This window comes from Nelumbo nucifera, chromosome 4 (genome assembly GCF_055504915.1).
Source record: "Nelumbo nucifera cultivar China Antique chromosome 4, China Antique-T2T, whole genome shotgun sequence".
Lineage (NCBI taxonomy): Eukaryota > Viridiplantae > Streptophyta > Magnoliopsida > Proteales > Nelumbonaceae > Nelumbo > Nelumbo nucifera.
This window is the reverse complement of record NC_142652.1, coordinates 80,015,541-80,042,966: the sequence shown is the minus strand read 5'-3', so window position 1 is coordinate 80,042,966 and position 27,426 is coordinate 80,015,541. Positions and strand designations below refer to the sequence as shown.

The 27,426-nt window shown below is 37.5% G+C and overlaps 1 protein-coding gene across 2 annotated transcripts; it reads left to right on the top strand.

Moving 5' to 3' along the window:
- Positions 1-1,640: 1,640 nt before the first annotated feature.
- LOC104588998 (topless-related protein 2-like) lies at positions 1,641-26,710 on the top strand. Of its 2 annotated transcripts, none has more exons than XM_010247159.3 (25): positions 1,641-2,074; positions 2,171-2,350; positions 2,457-2,570; positions 2,736-2,894; positions 3,179-3,353; positions 3,454-3,583; positions 6,506-6,618; positions 6,781-6,916; positions 7,029-7,138; positions 7,544-7,613; positions 7,846-7,919; positions 8,007-8,108; positions 8,199-8,291; positions 17,773-17,900; positions 18,069-18,303; positions 18,378-18,545; positions 19,311-19,406; positions 19,726-19,875; positions 19,956-20,066; positions 20,177-20,356; positions 20,460-20,588; positions 20,667-20,762; positions 25,135-25,308; positions 25,417-25,592; positions 26,278-26,710. In XM_010247159.3, exons 1-25 carry the CDS (start codon positions 1,995-1,997, stop codon positions 26,477-26,479), a joined length of 3,381 nt encoding a protein of 1,126 aa, XP_010245461.1. In that variant the 5' UTR covers positions 1,641-1,994; the 3' UTR covers positions 26,480-26,710. The 2 variants fall into 2 exon arrangements, with proteins under 2 accessions (XP_010245461.1, XP_010245460.1); XM_010247158.3 differs by having other exon boundaries at positions 25,135-25,317.
- Positions 26,711-27,426: the final 716 nt, after the last annotated feature.

Genomic DNA, 27,426 nt, shown 5'->3' with positions numbered 1-27,426 from the left:
ATGATTTAGTTAGGTTGCCTTGACTGAGCCTTGCGAATAGAGAAATTCTAGATAGACAACTTTGGTGTGACCATATGGTTTAAGATTCTATTTAGATCTGTCATGACTCCTAACCACCCCAGTTGGTATGACCATATGAATTTTTTTTTTTTTTGGATTTTGAGAGGGGAGAAAGTTGGTCAATGGGATTTTAGTTCCCATTAACCAAGAAACCCATGTTATTTTTTTAGATTTATGTGGGGACTAGGGAAAGTTGGTCAATGAAAAAGTTTATTTTTTCATGTAAGTGATCTTAGGTGGGTAAATAACTTTTCCACCTAGGAGAAACTTGCCAATACTTGAATGACACAAAAATACCCCTTTTAATAATAGATTTTTATGACTAAAATGGTCATTGCCTTATTTACATGAAAAATAAAATAATATGAATAAATACATTTACCTAGATGAATAACTTATTAAAAAATAAACGGAGCCTTAAATATGACAAAGTGGATGGGGTTCTAGTCTTCGCTCCAGGTGATTTTTGTTTTGAGCAGATAGGAGAAAGTTAACGGAGGGATTCACATAATTCCAAGTACAATTGCACAAAGCTCGCATGTGTTCCAATGAATTCCAAGTACAATTGTACAAAGCTCCCACGTGTTCAATGAATTCCAAGAGCCGCGATAGATTCTTTGCGAGCAAAAGCTGTACACACACTCAAAAAGCATAGGAATCCATATGCATATATGATAGATGTTCCCAATATGTAGATTGGGAATCACAGATCTCCTCTAAGCAAAGATTCTGTACACATGCTGGTGCTTGGCTGCTTGCATAGTATGTACCGACACTGTATATAGAGTTTTTGATTGTAGAAAATCCTTTTGTGAATAGGGCCGTCAATGGTTAGCTCTGATCCGATGGATTCGAATCAATTGAGCCGGTTCTGGTTGCTGATCCATAAGTCGGTTCTGGTTGTAAATCAATTCTATCCAGTCTTAAACCGACTCATATCCAACCGAGACATATATATTAAATTAAATATTTTTAACATATTTATTATAGATGGATCCATTAGGTCTGACCCAATTGTCTGGAGAACTGATGGGTTCGATTCAAAGTCTATAATTACAGACCCTATAAGTTTTTTTGGGTATTCCAGACCCTGTAAGGTTTGATTCGGTTCTGGTCTTTTGATATTTATGATCAAAGCGGATGCAGTTCTATCCAAACCTGGACAAGACCCGACCCGCTGGCAGCCCATATGTGGAGTTGAAGCGTTCGAGGCAAGATGAAAAACATGGTACACAATTCTCAGTCCCCGCCACTGTCCCCACTGATGTAATTTGAGATGGTAATGTATCGTTACACATCAAGTTAATATATATGGCGATAAATTGATGAGTATTAAATGAGGAAAGCGATACCACGTCAGCTCCCGACAGCGACAGCCGTAGCAATGTGGTGGACGTTATGAAGAATATTCATTAGATTTGAGTTTGTTGTTTCGATTCCGCAAAACCACGCTTTTTTCTCGCTCGTTCGCCTAATCTTATCCAACAATCGACTTATCAGATAAGTAGACGTACTTATATATGATAAGTCGGTGTGTAAAGGACTCCTGCAAAACGCATCGAAGAAAGTGAGACGAAGTCACTCTTCTCTCTCTCCTTTATCTTTTCTTCTCCTCAGCTTTTGTTTTCTTTTCGCTCCAGCTGAATATGGGAGCTGAAACCCTAGACGATTCTCGGAATACGAGCAACTTTCCTCCTTAAAACTACCAAATTTCGGTTTTAGCTCCTTTTTCCGCGGTCTTCTGTGAATTTTATTTTGCATTTCCGCTTCATTTCCAATGTAGAATTTCATCTCTTCCGCCTGCCTTCTGGATCAAAGCCCTACCTTATAATTGAGGTTTTCATGATATTTATAATCTGAGCATCTCTAAGGATTGTGTTCCCTCTTTTCCTCTTCAAATTGAGCTCCGTTTGTAAGAAAAAAACAAGAAAAAAATGTCGTCTTTAAGCAGAGAGTTGGTATTTCTTATACTGCAATTTCTCGAAGAGGAGAAATTTAAAGACTCTGTACACAAGTAAGCTCAATCTTCATCTTCTGACTTCTTCTCTTCCTCTTTTTCTTATTATCATTCTACACCTCTGTTTCTGATTGGGTGATGGTTCTGAGGTAGGCTCGAGCAAGAGTCGGGGTTTTTCTTCAACATGAAATACTTCGAGGAGAAAGCCCAGGCTGGCGAATGGGACGAAGTTGAGAAGTACCTTTCTGGATTTACGAAAGTTGACGACAACAGATACTCCATGAAGATATTCTTCGAGATCAGGAAGCAGAAGTATCTTGAAGCGCTAGATAGGTATGTAATTTTTTTTGCTTAAATATTTGGTAATTGCCTTTTATTTGAACAATTGTGACTTGTATGATTTTCTTTTTTTTTCTTTTTTGGTTTATTATTTATTCAGACATGACAGAGCAAAGGCGGTCGAAATATTAGTGAAGGATTTGAAAGTATTTTGCACATTCAACGAGGAATTGTATAAAGAAATCACTCAGCTCTTAACGCTTGATAATTTCAGGTGATTTTATGCTTTTAGTACATCATCAAGAGTTATATAAATGCCGTGGATTCATATTGGTTGGTAAAGAATTTACTTGAAAATTTGGTATGCTAACCTCAACTTTTCATCTGGAAGAGACTCATTTTATTTTGTATTTCTGTGTATCTTATTTGTATTAAACAGGGAAAATGAACAATTGTCCAAGTATGGTGATACTAAATCAGCTCGAAACATAATGCTGATAGAGCTTAAGAAACTAATAGAAGCAAATCCTCTGTTCCGCGATAAGTTGGTTTTTCCCACTCTTAAGACGTCTAGATTGCGTACTTTAATAAACCAAAGGTATAGTTGTTTTTTTTTGTGGCAAGTTAACTGGCTTACAACTTAACGCCTGAGTTCTTTACATCCCTTTCTCGCTGCTTCCGGTTTTTTCTCTTGGAAAAAGAAGTTCTGTTTTGTAGTTAGTTAGTTATGTTGAACTTCAGAAAAAAAAAACCTCCTAAAAAGCTGGAAACAATTGTTATAATCCCTAATGTGATATTGTTTCCTATTTCAAATATTATTGAACATTCGGAGTGTCATGATTGTTTGTTTGGTTCCTAAAGTATTGTATCATGGTTATGTAGTTTGAACTGGCAGCACCAACTCTGTAAGAATCCTAGGCCAAACCCAGATATTAAGACCTTATTCACTGACCATACATGTACACCTCCAAATGGGGCTCGTGCTCCTACGCCAGTCACTCTTCCAGTTGCATCAGTTCCAAAGCCTGTCACATATGCACCCCTTGGGGGACATGGGGTATGATTTTAATTATCCCGGAATTTTTAATTTGTTCAGATGAAGTACCTGAGCTTATGGTGTTCTGACAAGTGGATTCTAATGATGTTACTTGATGCAGCCCTTTCCACCCACTGCAGCAGCTCCCAATGCTAATGCTTTGGTAGGCTGGATGGCGAATGCTACTGCTTCATCATCTGTTCAGTCTGCTGTTGTTGCTGCATCATCAATATCTGTACCACCTAACCAAGGTCAGTTCTTTCCTGCAGTTTGACTTGACATTGTGGAAGTTGGTTTTCAAGACAGGACCAAAGCTCCAAAAGTTCTAAAAGGGTTATCTGTTTGAGATACATGCTTATTCTTTTTTTTTCGTTCCTCATCTATGTTTTACATAACTTAAAGAATATATTTCTTTGTTGGCCTAGAAATGTTTAAGGAGTGGCTTGGGATTACCCTTCACTACCTTGATCTTAGTTTCTTTTGTTTGTCCAAAAGAGAGATTGCAAAGCAAAAGGATCTCATGTACATGAGCTTTGAGGTTCAGGTATCCAATGAAGGAGAAGTTCCAGTTCCAAAAAGGTTTTGGCCCTTCTACTACCCTATCAGTTCAACCTTTTTTCTTTCTTTGGTGGATTGGAAACTACCAAAAGGCTTTGTTCCTTGCTCCGATCTTATCCATAGAACCCAGCTGAGTAGATTGTTTATCAGTTCATCCACTTTTGTGCACCAAAAAATTCTATTGAAATTAAAACATCTTTACTATTTATATTTTAGCTCTTATATGTAATTTTTCCTAGATTTTAGGCCTTATTATTTATCTTTTTTTTTAAAAGCTATTATTTCTTAATCAGGCTAATCTAAAATTAAAAGCAATAATAATCTTTAGCCTAAATCTGGGAACAACAGAATGGAAGAAATGTTTACAAACTTATAAGAATAAAAAGAAGAGTGGAGATGTAGATCAAGTTAGCATTATGGATTGAAGACTTCTGGTGCAGTATGAGATTAAAGACAAGTGATGAAGGCTATTTTTAGTGATTATTTGATGAAAATTAGAAGGGGGCATTGCTTGGTGTTAGTAAAATCTTGGGCTGGAAAGTGTGAGATTGAGAGTTTGAGTTTGAGTCTGAGGGTGACCACTTTGTGCTAAAAATGCAAAAGGTTACAACTGTACCAGTCTAGCCCTCCCAAGACCCTAGATAATGAGGATCAACATTTGGTAGTGGCCTCCTTTTTTTATGAAAATTAGATGAAAGTAAATGAATAGTAACTTTTCGTCGGTAAATTTTTTTGAATGATTTGTTAATTAAAGAAGTTGTGACAAAGATATAGGAGTTTGGAATTGCATGGGATCGGTTGGCTTGACTTGGTAAACAATGATGTGCTACAAGATCTAAAGACAAAAAACATTGTAGACTCCTGTTGTACAAGAATAAAGGAGAGATTGGGAATTTTATAAAGCACTAGTAAGTGTGCACGTGCTTTGCACGTGGCAATTCTAGATGATGATAATGATAGTAATAATGTATCCAAAAATTTCTATAAAATTCATGTATTTTTTTATTTTTTGTTATTAATCAGATGCAAATTGCAAAATCCGAATCCGATTATGTAAACACCTCATATTGGGCTACAAATTTTGGGTATCATTGACAAACCTACCTACTTGGTTGAACTCTTCTTTTTGTAATGATTTATCTTCTTAGTTCTTATTGTATCTTTTTTGTTCATTTATAAAAAAAAAATGTAAGATTTAAAGAAAGGGAATTGAATGATGTGAGAAATAGTAGTTCAAATTACATTTTAAACCTCACAATTAAATATGAATTAAATTCAAAAAATGGGTATTTTAGTCAAAAGAAAGTTCTACAATCTTATTTATATTTTTATAGTAGTGTAGATATAGAATTATAGATGTGTTCAATTTTATCTATAATTTTTTTTATTTCTATATGTGTAAAAATAATTCTGTTATGTACACTTATTTTTTGTTTAATATGATAAATATTTGATATTACACATGTGCCCAAATGCTTTTTGTAAAATTTATGTATTTTTTTTTCATTTATGTGTTTTTATGTTTTATTATTTTGTATTATTTATTTATTTAATTATGACATTAAAGGTTGACACTTTTGACCCAAAAGTTGAACTATTGATCTTCACCAAATGGGAAAATAATTTCATTTTTGGTTAGTTTCAGATTATGTATTTCATTTTCATCATCACTATAAATAATTCTTGTTTATCACATATATATATATATATATATTTTTTAATTTGATTAAATAAAAATATCATAAATTTGTCTAATTTTTCTACATTTTTGTAATTTTCTATATTTATTTCTATTTAAAAATTTTATTATCTAATTATGATTTCATAGGTTGATCAATTTGATTCTAATGATTGAATTGGTTAGTCATCACTTGGATAAAGAACGGTTTTGTTTTTGAGTAAGTTTTAAGGGTCAATTGTTGAAACTTCCCTTGAAGCTTGATAATTGCAATCACCTCCCCTGAACTCTCTGACATAGTTGTAAGTAGACCTCCTTCATTAGAATCTTCTAAAAGAGTCACAAAAACGTCCAAAATATCATGCAATTATTATTGAGGTTGGTTTCTATAGAAAAAGCAATACAAATTTTATAAACAACAAAAAATAGAGAATTTAAAGTTGCAACTTTTCCTTTGAATGATTGATATGAAGGGAAAATTTGGAAAATAAATCAATTTCAGAAAAAGAGATTGGAAGGAAGTGTGCCTGATATTTATCATAATGTTCTAATTTTTCAAGTTGTTCTAATTTGTATTTTTCATTGGTTTAAAAAAGGTAGAAAGTGTGCTTGATATTTATCATAACGTTTTGAATGTTATCTACCTTTCAGTTAGAGATATTGGCTGAGCCTTGTCCCAACTATATGGGGTCAGCTACATGAATTCTGTTTCGCCATTCCGTTCTGTTCAGTGCCATCTTCATTGTCAAATTAGAGATATTGCCTGTTCAACATTAATAACAATATGATCCTTTCTGAATTACTGCACTTTATGTGTTTATTTTACATATGTTAGAATCATATAACCCTTGTACAGAGTGTTATCTTCTGTTGGCAACAAATTCAAGTCCTTCTACATGAACATATTATAATTTCATCTAGATTTTCCTTGTAACAGTTTCAATCTTGAAGCGTCCAAGAACACCTCCTAATGCTTTAGGAATGGTTGATTGTCAAAATACCGATCATGAACAACTAATGAAACGTCTGCGGGCACAACCCATTGATGAGGTAATTGAGAAGAACTCAGAATTTTCACATCTGCAGTTCTTAGATACTATGCATACATGTTATGGTTTTAATGATTATGCAATTGAAATTTCTTGTCTTGTTGGTTGTTATGGATTGATGCAGCTGATTGTCATTAATTACTTTCTCTTCTGTTCTATTCAGGTTACATATTCAGCTCCTCTTCAACAAACTTCATGGTCACTGGATGATCTGCCACGGACAGTAGCTTGCACCATTCATCAAGGATCAAATGTCACAAGCATCGATTTCCATCCTTCTCATCAGACATTACTTCTTGGTATTTTATGATCTTCCTTTGTCCCCTGTAAATCTATCTAGAAACTTACTGTATGGTCTAACCAGCACAAAACTTTGATTCTTTTTCCTGACTTGGAGTATCTTTTGAATAGTTGGTTCTGGCAATGGTGAAATTACACTATGGGAACTTGGTCTGCGTGAGAGGTTGATCTCGAAGCCGTTCAAGATATGGGAGATGACAAGTTGTTCGTTGCCATTTCAGGTTTTCTTTTCCTCTTTTAGTCAAAGCTTCATTAGAAAGGAAAAAACAGTGCCTGTTTGTTTTTTTTTTTTGTTGAACAACTTGGTTTATTTTACTCAAGTTCTTATGAATTTAATGTCTTTCTTAAAAAGTGCATTTTCTATTTATTGGTTTTGGTGATCAATGCATGGAAAAAGAATCTAAGAAGCTGGATTATGGTTTTCATATTCGATTTTTTTTTTTTTTAATCTCTCAAGATCCTTAATACTATAGCCTGAGTGCTGACAATCTTAGCCTTAAAATGGAGATAAGCTTGTTGGATTTCATTATGTTCTATATTTGGATTGAATTTTTATCAATATGACGATTTGAGGAAATTAATTGTGTTTATGAAGGAAAAGTGATGAAACCAATATCATTTTGCAGGCTGACATTATGAAAGATTCATCAATATCTATCAGTCGTGTGACATGGAGCCATGATGGAACCTTGATGGGTAACCCACTCAATATTTTATTAGGTTAAACATTAGAGGGGAGAAAGACATAAATACCCCTCACTGGGGCATAATGACAGATCTGTCTATCTGCTACACTAAAAAGTGTATTTGTTATATAAATGCCCATTAAGCCCAATTACACCCTTATATCTCAAAAAGTATGATTACTGAGATCATCTATGATCAGGTGCTTCTTACTATTTCTTACAATTTCTTTTTCTTATTACAGGGGTTGCTTTTACCAAACATCTGATTCACCTGTATGCTTATCATGGGCCTAATGACTTGCGCCAACATTTAGAGGTCTGCTATAACTTTCTACTACCTGTCTAATATGTTAAAATAATTTTAAGTGCAGGTTGACCTTTCTCTGCCAATTTTCTGAGGCAGATTGATGCTCATGTTGGTGGTGTAAATGACTTGGCATTTTCTCATCCAAATCCAAACAAACAACTATGTATAGTAACTTGTGGAGATGATAAACTAATAAAGGTGAGAAAAGAAAGGTAGCTCTAATAGTACTTCATTTGAATTTTTATTCTACCTTTATGTTTCCTAAATGAAGGAACACATTTATGGCAGGTATGGGATTTGAATGGGCGAAAGCTTTATAATTTTGAAGGACATGAAGCACCTGTTCATTCTATATGCCCTCACCATAAGGAGAACATTCAGGTATGACAACATCAAATATTATTTGGGTATTACCATTGGATTTTTAAACAAATGAAAGGCAACATGACATGGTATAAAATCTTTGGCACAAAACGATGGGTTGCTTACCACTAGAAACATGGTTAATAACTTGGTATATTTGATCCCCTAGAGTTTGTCAGTTTGTTGTTTGCACAGCTCCCACTTCAAGTTTTAGAATCATATTCTCAGGACATCACATGCATTCAACAATTAGGATTTAATGAGCCTATCCTGTTTACCCACAAAGGACAAAACAAGTTTCAATAGTTGTAGAGATCGATTCTCTGAATTCTAGTGCTAGCATAATAATTCAATAAGTAATAACAAATAATAATTTTTTTTATGCTTCTTGACAAGGAAGTAATTTGAAGAATAACGCATCAAATACTTTATAGGATGCAAATGAATATTTCTCTGGTATGTATGGTTGATGTTTGGTAATTGGTATGTCAATAATACTTGTGTCTTATTGTGTAAGATGGATTGTACATGAAGTAAAAATCAAGATGGGCATAGATCTCTAAGGTGTTCCTAGTGGAGTTGGGAACCTAGACTACAGATCACTACAATGAAACTATAGATGGAACAAACCATTTGGAATGGTCTCAACCTATACATATCTATATAGGAGGATGTGGTAAACTTGGTTACCTAACCGGTGCAGTAAAGGATCCAAAAGCTACTGATCCAAGTCGTGCAAGATGGGATCTATGATCCTACACATCAAAAGGAACTACTTGTGGATGAAAACTGCCAAAATTTTGGAGCAGATTCTAAAATGTGTTTAGAAGTCCTAGATACAGCAAGAGCATACCAGCTAAAATGGGAGGTAAGCACAACTTGAAGCAAAGGAGGAAATATGCCATAGTGTATTTTTCTATGTCAAAAGTCATTATGGCAAGAAACCAATCTTCTCAAGAAAAAGTACAGTAGGATGAAATCTATTGTAGTGTATTTGCCCTTCAGTCAGATTGCTATGGAATTATGGTTTATGGATTGGTCCCACATCTCATCAACACCCTATAAGTGCATAGCATTGATATTCAACACAACCTACTAAGAATATCAAAGGTGACAAATAGCATATACTGGTCAATTCAACTGGAAGATCCAAACACTTAATTGCACCCTAGGGAGAAATCTCCAGTGGCACCACTGGTAGAAAAGAGAGGAAGTTGGGGTATTCACTCAGAGGATCCAAGATAATCCCAAAATCAATAGTTCCCTGTTGTTGATGTAATAGATTGGGAGAGAGCATAGTGACACTGCCACCTACAAAGGCACCCCAAAACAACCTCCAATGTTTTATCTAACTTTTCTTGATCATCTGGAACTTGGTAACCAATCTTCAATCAATAAATCTAAAAGGCATCTAAATTCAGGCAAAAACCATATATTGGTCAACCTCCAAATCATTTTGTAGTTTTCTGATCCTAGTATCCTACAACTGTATGATCTTCACCCAAGATAGAGTTGCTTTCATATTAACTTGCTTTTCTAATTTAAGAAGATAGTCAAGTTGTTTGCTGACTTCAAGAACAAGAAACATAGAGAGATTTGGAATATGGTAGAAGAGACTATGGTAGAGAAGAAAAGTGATAATAAGAGCATCAGTTCTAGGTGTCTGCCCTTTCATTCATACATATATTGGTCATTTCAAATATGTATTATCTTTTGATTAGTCTTGTAGTTTGGTGTTGGAGGTGTTTCCTTGACACCTCCTGGATGTATTCAATTCTTGTTTTTAATAAAGCTTTGTCTTTCAATATTAAAAAAATACTGGTCATAACAAGACAGAAAATGGTAACTTCCCCCCACTGCCACCATGCTTAATGTAGAGAACACTGAGTGGGCCCCACGGCTGTGGTCCCCACTGTGTTCGTATGACAGCATGTGTAACCTTTGTTAGTCATGTCAGTGTTAGTTGGTAGTTATCTTAGACAGCTTGTTATTTCAGTCTTTTATTTGTTTTATTTGCCATGTAAGTATTAAGGGCAGTTCTGTCCTTTCCTACATGTAGTGAACATAACCTATAAATATTAAGAGAGTGGTGGCGGAAAACTCATTCAATCTGTCCCTCCTTTCAAAACCCTTGTGCACTTCTGCTTCTTCTCCTTTCTTCTTCCTCTTCCTTCTATTTTCTCAATCCGAAATCAGTTGGGATTCAAGACTGATTGTAGTCTTGATTGAGTACTTGGTATCAGAGCCTATCTAGGGTTTCTCATGTGAGTCTAGTCCAGCCGACCACATGAGAACTATCTAGGGCTGGAAGCTTACAAAGGACTGTTCGTTGGCTGATTCTTGGAGGTTACCAGAAAAGTTTAGCAGCTGTTCGAAGACTTGTCGCGGCTTGCAGAGTGTTTTGGTAATCAGGAAGAATCAGAGGAAGTTAGGGTTCAGGCCACGATTGAAGGTAGCAATTAGAACTCTCTGGGTAAGTCTTTATTTTTCCCTTAAGATTGCTGTCAGTCAAGATAGGTTGGACCTATCTAGGGGGAGAGCGGCCGAACCCTCCTATTTTCTCTCAGAGGTGATCAGTTTTTTAGGGTTTGTCATTAACCCTACGGCTAGACTTGACTGTGAATTCTCTTGGAAAGTGTGGCTGAGCACTGTTTATGTTCTCACAAGGGTCTTCCTAACCCTACGATTGAAACCCTAATTCTGCCTCAGCTCTACAGAGTACATTCTAAGTGAGTTTCAGACCTGGTTTTGGCTTCCGAGCCTGTTTTGAGAGTGAGAACTGTTATCAAACTGCATATATTCTGATTGCCGATTGGTTTCAGATCAGATCTGAACTGATTTCATACAGTTTTCTGATTGTGATCGATTGCTTCAGTGCTGTTTTCTAGTATGGAAACCCTAATAGTTCTTAACTACTGATTCTTGACCAAGAATGGAGTTCAAAAATCAGGGAGAAGGTGTGTTTGGGAACAACAGTTCTGGTAGTATGTCTGAGACTGTGTTTCAGATCACAACTGTGAGATTTGATGGATCCAATTACTTGGAATGGGCCCAATCAGCCATGATGGCTATTGGGGGAAGGGGAAAACTTAGCTATCTATTGGGAGATGTGGAAGAGCCTTCCAAGGAGGACCCAATGTATACCAAGTGGGTTCGGGAACTACTTGGTTATGACATGGCTGTGCAACTCGATGCAGCCACATATCAGTCGAAATTACTTGTGGGCAAAGACAGCCAAGGAGATATGAGACGTCATGAAGGAGACCTACTCCCAACCCCTTAATGTTGCTAGGGCCTATGAACTAAAGTGTGAAGTGAATAACCTTAAACAAGGAGAGAAACCAGTCTCTGTGTATTTCTCTACACTGAAATCATTGTGGCATGAAATTGACCATCTGGAGATTCTTGAGTGGGAAAGTCCGAAAGATGCACAGACCCATAGAAAGCAAGTCGAGACCAATAGGGTGTTTGAATTTCTGGCTGGCCTGAATTCAGATTATGACATTGTGAGACAACAGATACTGGCAAGAGACAGTGTGACCCTCTCTCAAGCATACTCCCTGGTGCATAGTGAAGAGACTAGGAGGAAGGTTATGATGCAACATCAGCCCTTTCCCCCAGCCCTAGCAGTAGTTAAACCTAAGTCTGGGGGTGATACAGAAAGAGACATGAAGAAGGAAGACAAATGGGATATGGTATGTGAACATTGCAAGAAACCCAAGCATACAAAAGATACATGTTGGAAGCTCCATCCTCATTTAGTCCCAGCAAAACTGAGGGATAAAAGGGGTAATGCTCATATGGCTGTGAATACTGATTCTACATCCTCGTCAGGCACACAAGGCACACCCCTAGATACCTTAGCTGCTGTTCGGGCTGCCCTGATACAGTTGGAAAAGGAGGTTGGGAATTCGGCCCAGTCATCTCAGTCACCATCAATCTCTGCCACATCTGCATTTGCTCATTCAGGTACCCGGGCCTCAGCCTACCATGCTTAAGCTCCAGGTAATATTGAACATTGTTGGGTAATAGACTCAGGAGCATCTGACCATATGACTAGCTTGCCATCATTGTTCACTACTTATCACTTGCCTTCTGATAGAGATAAAGTATCCATTGCTGATGGCTCTCTTGTTCCCATTTCTGGCAAGGGTGACATCAAGTTATCTGATACTATCTCTTTATCCTCTGTCTTGCATGTTCCTAAACTTGACACTAATTTGCTTTCAGTCAGTAGTATTACCAAACATCGAAACTGTTCAGTAACCTTTTTCCCTGACCGATGTGTTTTTCAGGACTTGGAGACGAGGAAGGTGATTGAGACTGGCCGTGAGACGAATGGGATCTACCTGCTTGGAGAGAGTCCTCATTGGAAAGAGCAAGTGGATAAGAAGTCTTTTGTTTCTCAGTGTGTGAGTCCGGTTATGCTTTGGCATAATCGATTAGGTCATTTATCTTTTCGGTCTTTGAAGAGTCTGTTTCCTACTTTATTTGAGTCTGTTGAGATGTCAAATTTGAGATGTGAGAGTTGTGAGCTTGCCAAACATTGTAGAACATCTTATTCCTTGAGTAATAAAAGAAGTAATAATTCTTTTGATATTGTGCATACCGATGTTTGGGGGCCATATCACATCCCTTCTATGGGTGGGTACAGGTATTTTCTGTTGTTTGTTGATGACCATACCCGTTTTTCTTGGGTCTACCTTATGCGTTCTCGAGATGAGGTTCCCGCTCTGACCCAAAACTTTCATAAGATGATTTTAACCCAGTTTGGGGTCAAAATCAAAGTCTTCAGATCTGATAATGCAACAGAATACTTTGCTAAGCCATTGGCCTCTTATCTACTTGATCATGGGGTTATTCACAAGAGCACTTGTCCTCATACACCACAGCAGAATGGGGTTGCTGAGAGGAAGAATAGGCACATTTTGGAGGTGGCTAGAAGCATTATGTTTACCTCCAATGTGCCTATCCGTTTCTGGGGTGATGCTATCCTCGCAGCAATGTATCTCATTAATCGGGTTCCTTCACGGGTTCTTGATATGAAGCCTCCGTTTACCCTTCTATACCCAGACGAGGAGTTGTTTACTGTTCCTCTTAAAACCTTTGGGTGCACCTGTTTTGTTCAGCTTCTTGGACCTCATCATTCAAAATTTGACCCTAAGGTCTCCAAATGCATTTTTCTCGGTTATGCACAAACTCAAAAGTGTTATTGCTGCTATGATCCTGTTTCAGGGAGGCGATTTGTCTCGATGGATGTCACCTTCTTTGAGGAGGCACCCTATTATCCTAGGGTTCCTCCTCAGGGGGAGAGTTAGTGAGAATGAGAATTTGGGTCTTTTTCCTCAGGGGGAGTGCAGTGAGAGTGGGGTTAACTCATCTAAGGTTGTTCCTTTACCCATTCCATTGAGTGATGAAGGCTGTACTGGTGAGGGTTGCCAGAGGGATCAGGAGTTAAAAGTCTATCACAGGCGATGCAGGCAGGTTGATCTCGGTCATCAGCAATCCAGGCCAGCCCTAGCTCCTTCTGCGGATCCAGATTCAGGTACTACAGTCCCAGGGCCCACTGAGATACCTTCCACTGTTGCTACTTCCCCTCCTTTTTCGGGTGACCTTGACCTCCCTATTGCGGTCCGTAAAGGGAAACGACGCTGCACCACATCCACAGCTCACTGCATTTCCCAGTTTCTATCCTATGATCGCCTGTCTCCCTCTTACAGGTCCTATCTCACTTCCATTGCTAATATCCCTATCCCTAGAACAGTGCAAGAAGCCTTATCAGTTCCAGAGTGGAAAGATGCAATGAAAGTTGAAATGGATGCCCTTTTGAAAAATAATACTTGGGAGCTAGTTGACCTACCCAAAGGAAAGAAACCAGTTGGATGTAGATGGGTATTCACTATGAAACATAATGCTGATGGCTCCATTGAAAGGTACAAAGCTTGGTTGGTTGCAAAAGGGTTCACTCAGACTTATGGTATAGACTACTTGGTGACCTTTGCCCCAGTAGCCAAGATGACCACTATTCGAATTCTATTAGCCCATGCAGCAAGTTATTCTTGGCCCTTGTTCCAAATGGACGTTAAAAATGCTTTTTTGAATGGAGACTTACAGGAAGAGGTCTACATGCAGTTGCCCCCTGGATTCTATGATACAGAGACAGGTAAGAAGGTTTGCCAACTGAATAAGGCATTGTATGGGTTAAAGCAGTCCCCTAGAGCTTGGTTTGATAGATTCAGACTAGCCCTTGGAAAATTCGGTTATGTACAGGCCCAGTCAGATCATACACTGTTCATTAAAAGGATGGACTCTTCTTTGACCCTGCTTGCTGTATATGTGGATGATATTGTAGTGACAGGGAATAATAGTAGCGAGATTGAGTCCCTCAAGCAGCTTCTTCATCAAGAGTTTGAGGTGAAAGATCTTGGTGCACTGCGATATTTTTTGGGTATTGAGGTTGCTAGATCTAAACAGGGGATCTTTATCTCCTAGAGGAAATATGTTCTAAATCTGTTGACGGAAACTGGAAAGTTAGGTGTCAAGCCTGCTGATACACCCATTGAACAGAATCACAAGATCAGTGCAGAGGGTGGGGAGCTTCTTGAAGACAAAGTTATGTTCCAACGGTTGGTTGGAAAGCTCCTATATCTCTGCCTCACTCGGCCAGATATCAGTTATGCAGTCAGTGTTGTCAGCCAGTACATGCATTCCCCTAGAACTACTCATCTTCTTGCAGCAGAGAGAATATTAGCATACTTGAAGAGATGCCCAGGTAGAGGTATACTGTTCAAGAACAATAATCACATGAGGGTGGAGGTCTATACAGATGCTGATTGGGTCGGGAATGCTGATGACAGGAGGTCTACCTCTGGATATTGTGCCCTTGTGGGAGGTAATCTTGTCTCTTGGAGGAGTAAGAAACAAAGTGTTATTTCCCGCTCTAGTGCCGAAGCTGAATACAGGTCAATGGCTAATGGAGTTGCTGAAATCCTATGGCTGAAATCACTACTTGAAGAGTTGGGTATTGATTATGAGAAGCCCTTGATGCTGTATTGTGATAATCAGGCGGCTATTAATATAGCTCACAATCCGGTGCAGCATGACAGAACTAAGCATATCGAAGTTGATTGACATTTTGTCAGAGAGAGGGTCTCATCACAGGAAGTGTGTCTCCCGTATATCACCTCCAACATGCAGCTCGCAGATCTTCTCACCAAGGCTGTACTAAGGAAAAAGTTAGAGGCCGACCTATTCAAGTTGGGAATGACAAATATCTATTCCCAACTTGAGGGGGAGTGTAGAGAACACTGATGTGGGCCCGACGGCTGTGGTCCCCACGGCTGTGGGCCCCACTGTGTTCGTATGACAGCATGTGTAACCTTTGTTCGTCATGTCAGTGTTAGTTGGTAGTTATCTTAGACAGCTTGTTATTTCAGTCTTTTATTTTTTTTATTTGCCATGTAAGTATTAAGGGCAGTTTTGTCCTTTCCTACATGTAGTGAACATAACCTATAAATATTAAGAGAGTGGCGGCGCAAGACTCATTCAATCTGTCCCTCCTTTCAAAACCCATGTGCACTTCTGCTTTTTCTCCTTTCTTCTTCCTCTTCCTTCTATTTTCTCAATCCGAAATCAGTTGGGATTCAAGACTGATTGTAGTCTTGATCGACTACTCTTAACAAATAGCCCAATAAAATTTTATAAAAGAACATAAACTAAACAGTACCTTAACTAAACTTGAATATAAAAGTATAAGGTTCTCAACAGGGTTGAAGTGGAGAAACTACTTATCGCTTGCCAATCTCTTGTCCTTTTGTTGCTGGAATTTGGGAATTGTTTTTTGGCCTTTTTGGATGCAGGTGGAACCCCCTTTTTAATTTACATGACATTTTCAACTCCTCATTTTTTTAGTCTGTCACAGAAAAAGGGAAATCATGTGGAGATGTACAATTGAAACTATACTTTAGACCATTTGGGATGAGAGGAATGACAGAATTTTTAACGGCCAAGAGTGGTTGAGAAATGCAATCATAGAATCTATCATAATCAGACTATCAGAGTGAGTCATTGTGTTAAAACAGTGAGATTATTGGGTGGTTGAACCCTCTTCAGCCAGAGTTGCGGTTGCTTCTAGGTGGGGGCCAGTATATTTGAGCATGGTTAACTTGAAATTTGATGTCTGCAGTTGAGGCAATCCCGGCCCAGATGGAATTGGAAGAAGCTTTAGGGATTGCAATGGAAATATCATGGCACTGTTCTCAGACATGATTGGTCAAGCAAACTCCACAAAGTTGAACTAGATTTGGTCTTAGAAGGCTTGAAGATGGCAAGGTCTTAGAATTATAGAAACCTGAAAGTGGAAGGAGATACAGTGGTGGCCATCTGGCTCAGAAATGATGGTCTGGACCCTGATTCCATGGCAGTACAGAAATACCATGAAAGAGGTAAGACTGATGGCAGGTAGGGGTGTACAATCGATCGGTTTGGTTCAAACCGAGGATCTAACCGACTATTCGATTTTACCATTTCCTCTAACCGAACCGAACTGATGCTAACCAAATCCGGTTTGGTTGGACCCTGGTTCCACATAAATGACAAGCATTTAATAAGTGCTATTAATGAAAAGTTAAAATGGCCTCAAAACCCAATGGTTTTAATTAATTAATTATTAACTATTATTAATTAAAAGTTAGAATGATCCCAAAGCCCAATGGTTTTAATTAATTAGCTATTATTAATTAAAAGCTAAAATAGGCCCAAAGCCCTATGCCAATGGGGAATTGGCGAATTGACCATTTTCAAAAGTAATTAATGATTAATGAACAATTAATGACTAATAAACAATTAATAATGAGTCTAGGTTTTAATTAACTATTATTAATTGTTCATTGGTAAATATAATAATTAATTAGCATAAAGTATTAAATAAAACATAAATGTTTAATATACTTAACTAAATAACAGCATTAATTTGGTTTTCGATTCGGTTGAAAATTTCAGTCAAACCGAACTGAAACCAAAAACCGATTAAAAAAAAACGAACTGAACCGATAGCTGAATTAGCTTATTTGGTTTGGTTTGGTTTTCGGTTTATCAACCGAATTCGAACACCCCTAATGGCAGGGGATCTAGTTAGCTTCAGCTGGATCCACAGATCAGACAATGAGTTGGCTGATGCAATAGCAAAATGAGGAGTTAGTAGAGGATAGTTGTTTTGTTATCAGGTGAGAGAAATTTGGCCTAATCTGGGGGATGCATGGCATCTTTGTATGTATTCTTCATTCTTTACTCTAAAAGTATCTGTTAACAATTGGAAGAAAAAAACTGGGATGGAGTGGTAAGGAAAGATCTTGTTTCTTTCTATTTGCCCAAGAGAAAGAAAAACAAAAGGTCTTCTCTATAATGTTTTGTTTATTCTCCCATAAAAAAGTTGTGGCTAACAAAAAAAATGTCTATTATACTTCTAATACTTAACCTATGGTTCTTTTTAAATTTGCAGTTCACTTTCTCAACTGCTATTGATGGGAAAATTAAGGCCTGGTTGTATGACAATGTGGGCTCTAGAGTTGACTATGATGCTCCTGGACATTCTTGCACTACAATGCTTTACAGTGCTGATGGAAATAGGTAGGTGAAATCCAACTTTATGTTGTTGTTATATGTTGGCATATTTTATGTGTAAAGAAAAAAGTCAAAAACCGTATTGAATTAAGTGAGTCAGGAACTCTGTTTTGATAATATTCTGACATACAGACACATAAATGATGCATGACTTAAGATCCTTCCATCTCTCAGATTATTCTCTTGTGGGACAAGTAAGGATGGGGACTCTTTTCTGGTTGAATGGAATGAAAGTGAGGGAGCAATAAAAAGGACATATTCTGGGTTTAGAAAGAAGTCAGCTGGGGTTGTTCAGTTTGACACTACACGGAATCACTTCTTGGCAGCTGGTGAAGATAGCCAGATAAAATTTTGGCATATGGACAATGTGAACATTCTCACAACCACAGATGCTGAGGGTGGACTCCCAGTGAGTATTATATTTAAGTTTTTAATGTCTTTGTGTTAAATCAGATCATTGAGTCACTGCTTTGACTATTTCAGAATCTTCCTCGCCTGAAATTCAACAAGGACGGAAATCTTCTTGCTGTTACCACTGTGGATAATGGTTTCAAGATCCTTGCAAATTCTGATGGTCTCAGATCACTAAGAGCAATTGAAAGCCGATCCTTTGAAGCATTAAAAGCACCCATTGAACCTACTGCAATTAAGGTAGAGATTCTTGTGGTCATTGTCATCATTATCATTTATCATCATCACCATCACCATTCACCAGCACTGCTAACCATATCATCACCATTGCCTAGGGCTGCAAATTGGGCTGGGTTAGCCTGAACCTAACATAAAAAGTCTGTTTTGGGTTGGGTTGAAGTTAAGGTTAGGGTTGAAAAATATGAATCTGGCTTAACTGTTGGTTGAGTTAGGGTTGATCTCGTGGCCAACATGAAACTTGACATGTCTTTATATTTGTATGTATAAATATCATATAATGATATAAATGTGTATGTATGTACACATGCATGTGTGTGTATGTTTTATGTATTTATGTAACTGAGCATCCATTAATGTATATATCTATATATACATATCAACCCGACCATGTCTTTATTTTATATGTATAATATCATATAATGATATAGATATTTATATATGCATGCTTGTGTGTGTGTATACATCAGTGATTTAAAAGGCGCACCTAGGCGCATTCATATGCGCCTCACCTAGGTCCCAGGTGCAGCACTTTCAAAAAGGTGTGCGCCTGGTGCGCCTTGTGCTTCACCCCAGGCTAAGGTGAGTTAACCTTAATCTGCTAATTTTGAATCTAAGGATTCATGATGATGAGCCCAACCTGGTCCTAACCCATCATGAATTCACGATAACTGTCACTTTCACCATCTTCATCATTGTTTATATGTTATAACCTTATAGGATTTTACTTAGATTCTTACATGATTTTATTTTGCTCTTTCCAATCAGGCTACTACTGCTGCTACAGCTGCAAACATCAGTCCAAGCATTAGCAAAGTAGAACGCTTGGAGACAAGCTCTCCGAAAAGACCTTCTGCAGTTCTTGTATGTCAGATAGATGGAATGTAAATCTGCAGAGCTATATTATTTTGAGTACTGCTTAACCTGACATACTGGCATATCAGAAGCAGGAAGGGTGCCATGCTCTGATTCCTGAATGTTGGGTCCAGGCATTTCCATCATGAGCACGTCGGGGAATTAGTAGGATTAGTTTTTATTAGAATATCTCCTTGCTTCTTAGGCTAAGCTTTTCTTTAGCAGCTCCTACATCTATGGCTAGGCTAAGTTGTTAATTCATCTAGTCAATATATTTTTTTTTTTATGTGGATGTATCTAATTTTGTTCTTTATTTATTTATTTGTAGAATGGAGTCGATTCTATGGCTAGAAGCATTGAAAAGAGACCTTTGGAAGATTTATCTGACAAAACCAAACCATGGGAACTAACCGAGATCTTGGAACCTGCTCAGTGTCGAGCAGTAAGCCTGGGTGACAGTGCAGATCCTTCCAGCAAGGTGTCTCACTGTTTAGTTTTTCTCAATTTTGTCCTATATAAAACATTTCAGCATTTTTTTTTAATAATTGAATGATCCAGGTTGTTCGTCTTCTTTACACAAACTCTGGTGTTGGCATTTTGGCTCTTGGGTCAAATGGGATCCAAAGGCTGTGGAAATGGAGCCGCAATGAACAAAATCCCAGTGGCAAGGTAATGATTGACATAGAATTTAGTTTATTTACTCTTTGTGATTCATGTCGAATATTTACATAAAACTTTTCATTTGAAGAAGAAACATCTGATTCAAGTGAGGGTTAAAGGCCACTGCCAGTGTTGCTCCACAGCATTGGCAACCAAACAGTGGTCTTCTCATGACTAATGATGTCTCAGATGTGACTCTTGAAGAAGCGGTACCATGCATCGCACTTTCAAAGAATGATTCATATGTAATGTCTGCCTGTGGTGGAAAGGTTTCACTATTCAACATGATGACCTTTAAGGTAACTTGAATTATGCATAAGTTAGGTAATTATGTTTGTGTATTCCCTTCAAACTTTTCAGTGTTGACTGTATTGTTGGGAACTAAAATGCATCTATACACAGGTAATGACAACATTCATGCCACCTCCACCTGCTTCAACCTTCCTAGCCTTTCATCCACAAGACAATAACATAATAGCAATTGGAATGGAGGATTCATCCATCCACATTTACAATGTTAGGGTGGATGAGGTAAATACTTCTATGTGAAGTCTCATCCTGGGATCTTTAGTTCCAGCAGTGGGAGTAACATGTACTACTATTTTTCAGGTGAAAACAAAATTGAAGGGTCATCAGAAACGCATAACTGGTTTAGCCTTTTCCACCTACCTTAACATTCTAGTTTCTTCTGGGTCTGATGCTCAGGTAAGTATTGCTCATGGCTCCCTTGCATATTTTTTTGTCCTGTTGTATATAGTATCTAATCATCTAATTCATGATGGTCTTATTTGAACCTTTTAGCCTATTGCTTTGAACTTCCCTTTCTATTTCTATTCCTTATGGATGGGAAATTGACCTAGCTTCATGTCTATATGGAAATGTGATGTATGACCAAGCTTATATGCTTTTATAAGTTCAGTATTTCTCAACTGCTTGAGATTTCATTATTCTGATATAGAATTAGTTAAATGTACTTGATCTGTTAGAGGGCCTCTTTCAACCATATGCTACTCAATCTTGAATTGGAATATGTAGTGGGAAACATTCAGTACACTGTAATGCTAACAGATGATTTATTGAGCCTAGGTATTCTTGATGGAAAATACTGAGGACATGGGTTGAAGTAGTGAGAAATGATTTGAGGGACCATAATTTAACAATGAATATGGCACTGAACAAAGTGGAATGGTGGAACAGGACCCATGTAAGCTGATTCCATGTAGTTGGGGCCATGTTTAGTTGAGTTGAGGTAGTTTCAATGGAAAATAACACCAGAAAAGTAATCCTGTGCATGTGTATATTGTGTTTATACTAAGTATACATTTTAAAAGAATTAGATTATTGGCTTAAAAGCAATTTCTTTTTTCAACGTTGAGAATACCCTAAGAATTACAATAACAGACAATCTTACACCATTTCACACTCAAATATTGAAATTATTTTGATGAATGCTTAGACATGGTAATTGCATATATTTCAATGAAATAAAGGTAATTTTTTATGGTATTTTTTTTATAAGGAACATTAAACTGAGATATGATGAGTGATCTGTTACAAGTTGAAGGGGAAATGAGATCTAGGGGCAGACCAAAAAGGAACTTAGACAGAAGATGTGATTTAAGCACCCATAATTTAACCATGGATATGGCACTGAACAGAACAGAATGGCAAAACAGGATTCATGTAGCTGACCTCATATAGTTGGGACAAGGATTAGATGATGATGATAATGATGACATTGAAATTGTTTTGATGAATGTCTAGAGATGGTAATGCACATATCATAAGATATTTTGATGGAATAAAGATAATTTATGATGGTATTTTTTTGATAAGAAACACTAAACTGTGATTTTATTGATGCAAAAATGCTGTTGAAGTATAACAGCAAAGAAACAGTTATGAAGTACAGAAATTAGCAGTGCTCGCCCACCCCAAAATTCACAAGAAGTGATTTACAAGTTGATCCCCAACAGAGTTGATCTCTTGAGACTCAATTTCTTTCAAGTGAGTCTGCCAGGCTATTAGCAGCTCTGGGTACCTGAATGAGCGCTTCAGGGTAGCAACCAAAGCTCCAGTCTCTTTTAACTAACACTCTGAAGGTTCAAGGGACTTTATCATGAAGCCTCGTCCATTTTATGATCACTTTATAGTCACCTTCAACCTGTACATCTGTCAGGATGTATGAAGCAACGAGCTTTTTGTTAGCATCAATTCATTGGAAGGTTAATGCATTAAAAAACTAGACAATGGACATACTTGTTCTTCCTCCCTTCTTTATCCCGCCTTAGTTGTGCTAATGCTTGGCAGCCAAGTGGTGTGTGGTATCTATACATTTATGGGATAAATAATTATGTGTTTATGTGTAGGAAAAATTACTTGATTTTGGTGAAGAGTAATATTATTTCTTTCAGATTATAGCATTAAGTGTAAAATAGTTATATTATTTAATATACTGACCTATTATTATAAGGATGATAACGACTTGCATTGTATTATGTTACATGAGTGCACAAGTTCTGCTTAAGTAATAACTTTGTGGAGTCAAAAACAGATAGTAGAGATACTGAAATGGTATCATGCTTAATACATGTTGCTGAAGAGGGTAGGATTATATCTGATGTAGAATCTCAAGATATCTCTTCTCTTCTGTCCTCCCTCTCTTCTATTTTCCCTACCTCCCTGGCTCGGGATAAGATAATTTGGTGGCCTTCTGCGGATGGTCAGTTTTCCATCAAATCCCTTTTCTGTAAGTTGGTGGCAGGGTCAACTAACTCTCCTCCCCATAAAAAGATATGGCTTTCAGCAATCCCTCCTAGAGTCTGTTTTTTGTGTGGGAGGCTTCTTGTGTCAGCTTCAACACTTTTGACATGATCTTGAGGAAGAGGAAGGGGCATCTTTATGTTGCTCCTCATGCTCGTGTTATGTATTTGAAGGGTAGTCATGTGGCCATCTTCTTATAAATTGTGAAACTTGTGCATTGGAACCCATGGTTATGGACCTGAATCCATTAGTATGGAACATTTTCTTTCCAAGTGAAATCCCCTAGTAAATGAAGGAGTGAAAAAGTGCTTTCGTTATTGTGGAATAAGATCAGCCAAATCCTTTGGCAATTTTTCCTGGATACCTTCTACAGCTGCAGCTTCTACTGGGTTCCTCCCAACACTGTGTCTGATTTCGTTATTCAATGGCCAGGTTGTAACTTGAGTAAAAGAGGTTTTCTGTATGGAAGGCTGTCATCCATGCGGTGTGGTGGTGCATTTGGGAGGAATGCAACAGAAGAATCATTGAAGACAAGTGTTCCTCTTTGGAAAAAGTGAGGGTGGTTTTCTGTGTCAACTCCTTGGTGAAGGTTACAAAACTTTTTAGAGGCATCTCTATGGGAGATTTAGAAAGAAACCTGGGGCAGGTTTTAAGTTTTTCGTGCCTGGCTACTGTTCAGTGGGCAGGCTAACTCACAGGACCCTTTTCTGAGTAGTCTCCAGTTTGATGGCAGCTGTCTGAGCAGGCTAACTCACAGGGGTCAGGCAGGAATAGGAGGCAGAATTCTAACCTCCTCTGGAAATCTGGTTTGGGTCTTCAGTGGGCCCATTGAGGAGGCTGAAGCAATTGAACCTGAGGTGCAGGCTTTGCTGGCGGGTCTGAGGATTGTGATGTCTCTGAATATCTCTTCTGTGGTGGTAGAAGGAGACTCAAAGGTGGTTATCAGTTGGATGCTAATCCAGCAGGAGGGGCCTTGGAGATACTCTCATCAGTTCAACAAAATCAGGGAAATTCTGTCTTGGGTGCTCTGTACCTTCAGGTGGATCCCTAGAGAGTTGAATACTGTGGCAGATGCTCTAGCTAAATCTGGGGTGTGCAGGGAATTTTTGTATAGTGACATGATTCCTTTGTAAATGATTGGGAGGATTCTTTTGGTTTTTTTAGCGGTTCTGGTGAGGTGTATCTCTTATACATCTTGTATATCCTTCCCTCTTTTTGTGTCATTTTTGTTAAATGAAAGTTGCCTTTTGTTAGTGAAGTCTCAATGTAATTCTGCAGTTCATGATCCACTTAGCCACATTATGGACCTTACATGGACTCTTTTCCTAATTCCAAGACTCTAAAAGACTCTTAACATCATACCTTAAAAAAGTAAAAAAAAAGGCATCATACCTTTAGATGAAAAGACTTCAAAACCAGCTAAACTCTTGATGTGAAAAACAAGGTTTGGGTGGAATATTGTAGGGTAGAACGGGAGAGCATGCTGTAAGAGGGGGTGTGATGGGGCAATTTTTGAGTGTTCTAGACATGAGGTTGCTCCAAAAGGACCTGGAAAATTGGAGGCTCTCCACCAGAAAAAAGAAAACCAACAAATTGAAAGAAGGGGGGGGGGGGGGGGGGGTGGAAGAACATACTGGTAGGAGAAGGATTTGCAATATGAAGGTTATGACTTATGAGAGGACAAGATGAATGTTAACAAAAAAAATCTTGGATCTGTTAACGAGAAAAAAATTGGATTACATTTTCTTTATTACAAGTTTATGCTGCTTAACAGTTTGTTAAGTGGGACTAAAGAAGAAGATGATGCTGATGCATGTGTATATATTTAGTCCTTGTTGTCTTTACATGTGTTCAATATGTTGTATTCACATATTTATTCTCATTGTCTGTGTGCCTTTTCATGAACTATGCAGTTCATCTTATTAATGAGAAAGGAAAAGGAAAGGAAGAATGAAAAAAGAAAATTACCCTAAACCCTCAACCATTCAAATTGGATCTTAAGCATCATGTGCTGGTCCCTGAGAATGGAAATTCTGTGTTAGCATTTTCCATTTTTCTTTGAAGTTTAATCTTTTTATTTATGTTTTTTTTTTGAAATTTAATCCTTGACCAGATCATGCTGAGATATTTTTACTTATTTAAGTTCCATTTTGTGTTTGTTTGCTATTCTTCAGCATCCCTGGTTTTACATCAATTCATGTTGATTTGGTTTTTTCTTAAAACAATTAAAAATGACACAAAATGATGTATCCTTACATTTGCATGCACAATAAATTTGCTTCTGTTAGTATCAACATAAAGTTGTTCTCTACAGATTTGCTTATGGAACACTGATACATGGGAGAAGCGAAAATCAGTTGCTATCCAACTGCCTGCTGGGAAGGGACCTGGTGGTGACACAAGAGTACAGTTTCATTCTGATCAAATACGGTTGTTGGTATTCCATGAAACACAGCTAGCAACATATGATGCCTCAAAGATGGACCACGTACGGCAGGTTCAAATATATTCCCCAGAATCTGGTAAAAAAATAATTCGTCTTCATATATATGACTATAAAGTATCAACATCTCTCTTCTGTATTCTACCATTGCAGTGGGTGCCTCAAGGTGCATTGTCTGCATCTATATCCTGTGCAGCATATTCCTGCAATAGCCAACTGGTTTATGCTTCTTTTTCTGATGGTAATATTGGTGTGTTTGATGCCGATAACCTCAGACTTAGATGCCAGATAGCTCCATCAGCATATCTGCCCCAGGCAGTGTCAAATAGGTACTTCATCACTCTTATGCCTCATTAGTGCACAGGTTTTATAACCTTTTCATACTTAATCTAGTTCCCGATGGTTCATTTTCCCCCACCATTATTGCACAGGGACCATCTTTCTTCAAGTATAATCATGGTTGACAGAATAATTTTTTTTTACTTTCTCCTTAGTATCGATGTTATCAATCTCTTTGTTGATATTTACCATAGTTATTCCAAAGTCAATTTTGATTGGTTTGTTTTTTTAGAGTTTTTTTTCTTGTTATCAGTAATTTGATTTGTTTGTTTAATATCATCAAAAATGTCTTGTTTACTTTATCATCCTTCTTTCACTGGTCAGGCTGGAGTGTCTTTCTCCCAACTAGCATACTTTGTATCTCTTGCTATTCATGTTCTATTTGTTCTCTCTTACATTGTCTTTTTTTTTTTTTTTTGTTGTCTTTCAGTTGAGTAAATATACTCCTTTTGGAATGAAATGTCAAAGCCGTAAAAGCACTAATAGTTTAGAAGTTGATGATAGCTCTCAATCTGTTCTCTACCCTTGAGACCTATCATGGTTGACCTTGCAATTTTTTCTTTGTTGAACTACATCGCCTCACATATTTTATTTCTGTGGAATTATATCTTCACCTTTAGGACCATTTTTTCGGTGAAACTTCACCTTCAATACCTGTAAATTCTTTTTTTGTAGCAATCATGCTGTGTATCCACTTGTTGTTGCGGCACACCCACAGGAGCCAAATCAATTGGCCATTGGGTTGACAGATGGTTCTGTTAAGGTGATAGAACCCTCAGAGTCTGAGGGGAAGTGGGGAGTGGCAGCACCTGTTGATGATGGGATACCCAATGGCAGGACAGCAGCAGGATCAACCACCAGCAATCAGGCACCTTAGCAGCTCCAAAGATTAATGCTCATGTATGTTACCCAAATTCCTTTTTAGGCATTGTACAGTAGTTTCTCCCTGTACTTAAATATGTACCTCAAAGATAATCATAGAAATCATTAAAGCAAGATAAATCCTCCATATTATATCTATTTTTTTCCTTGCATACTGTATGTTTTTTCTGCTCTATCAAACATCTTTTCAAAACAACTTTTATTTAATCATCAAGTTTTGTTATCACTTATGATTTCATATGTAAATATGTTTGGTCTTGATAATCAGTGGAAAAGGGTGAAGCTACTATATGTACCCCAAAAATCTTGAATCTGGAAACTATGTAAAACAGCAGAAAATAATGAATCAAAATCTTCTTCTGGTTGGGTTAATTGTATTGCTGAATGATTGATATTTTTATTCAGTCTGAATGAGGATTTTGTAACTTTATTTTAAACTATATACTGTTGCTATAGAAAATTTGAGCCACTTCTCAAAAAGTCAACCTGTTAATAAAATAAGCAATAAACCAGGGTTAAGCTTGATTCCAATTGGTTGTTGAAATTTTGAGCCACAGAGTTACATATTGAGTGCAATGACAAAAAACCTTGGGCTGACAAGTTGAGAACATGTGTTGACAGAGATTGGCCACTTGGTATGAAAAAAAATGCCAGAGGTGTGCATCTCTCCTAAGACCTCAGATAACAGGGACAACATTAGGTAATAGTCCTTTTATATGTTAGGTGAAACCAATTATTGTGTCGCACAAACAAAATTAAGTCCTTGATGGGTTAAGACTTGAAATTTTAGTTTAATTTCCTATTTCATTATACTGAAAAACTTAACATTGACTAATAGTCAGTGAAAAGAGAAAGGAAAGGGAATCTTTTGATGTTCTTCACATTCGCATACAAATGGATGTGTAATGTCATAATGCGTATGCATTAATCTTACTTTACATT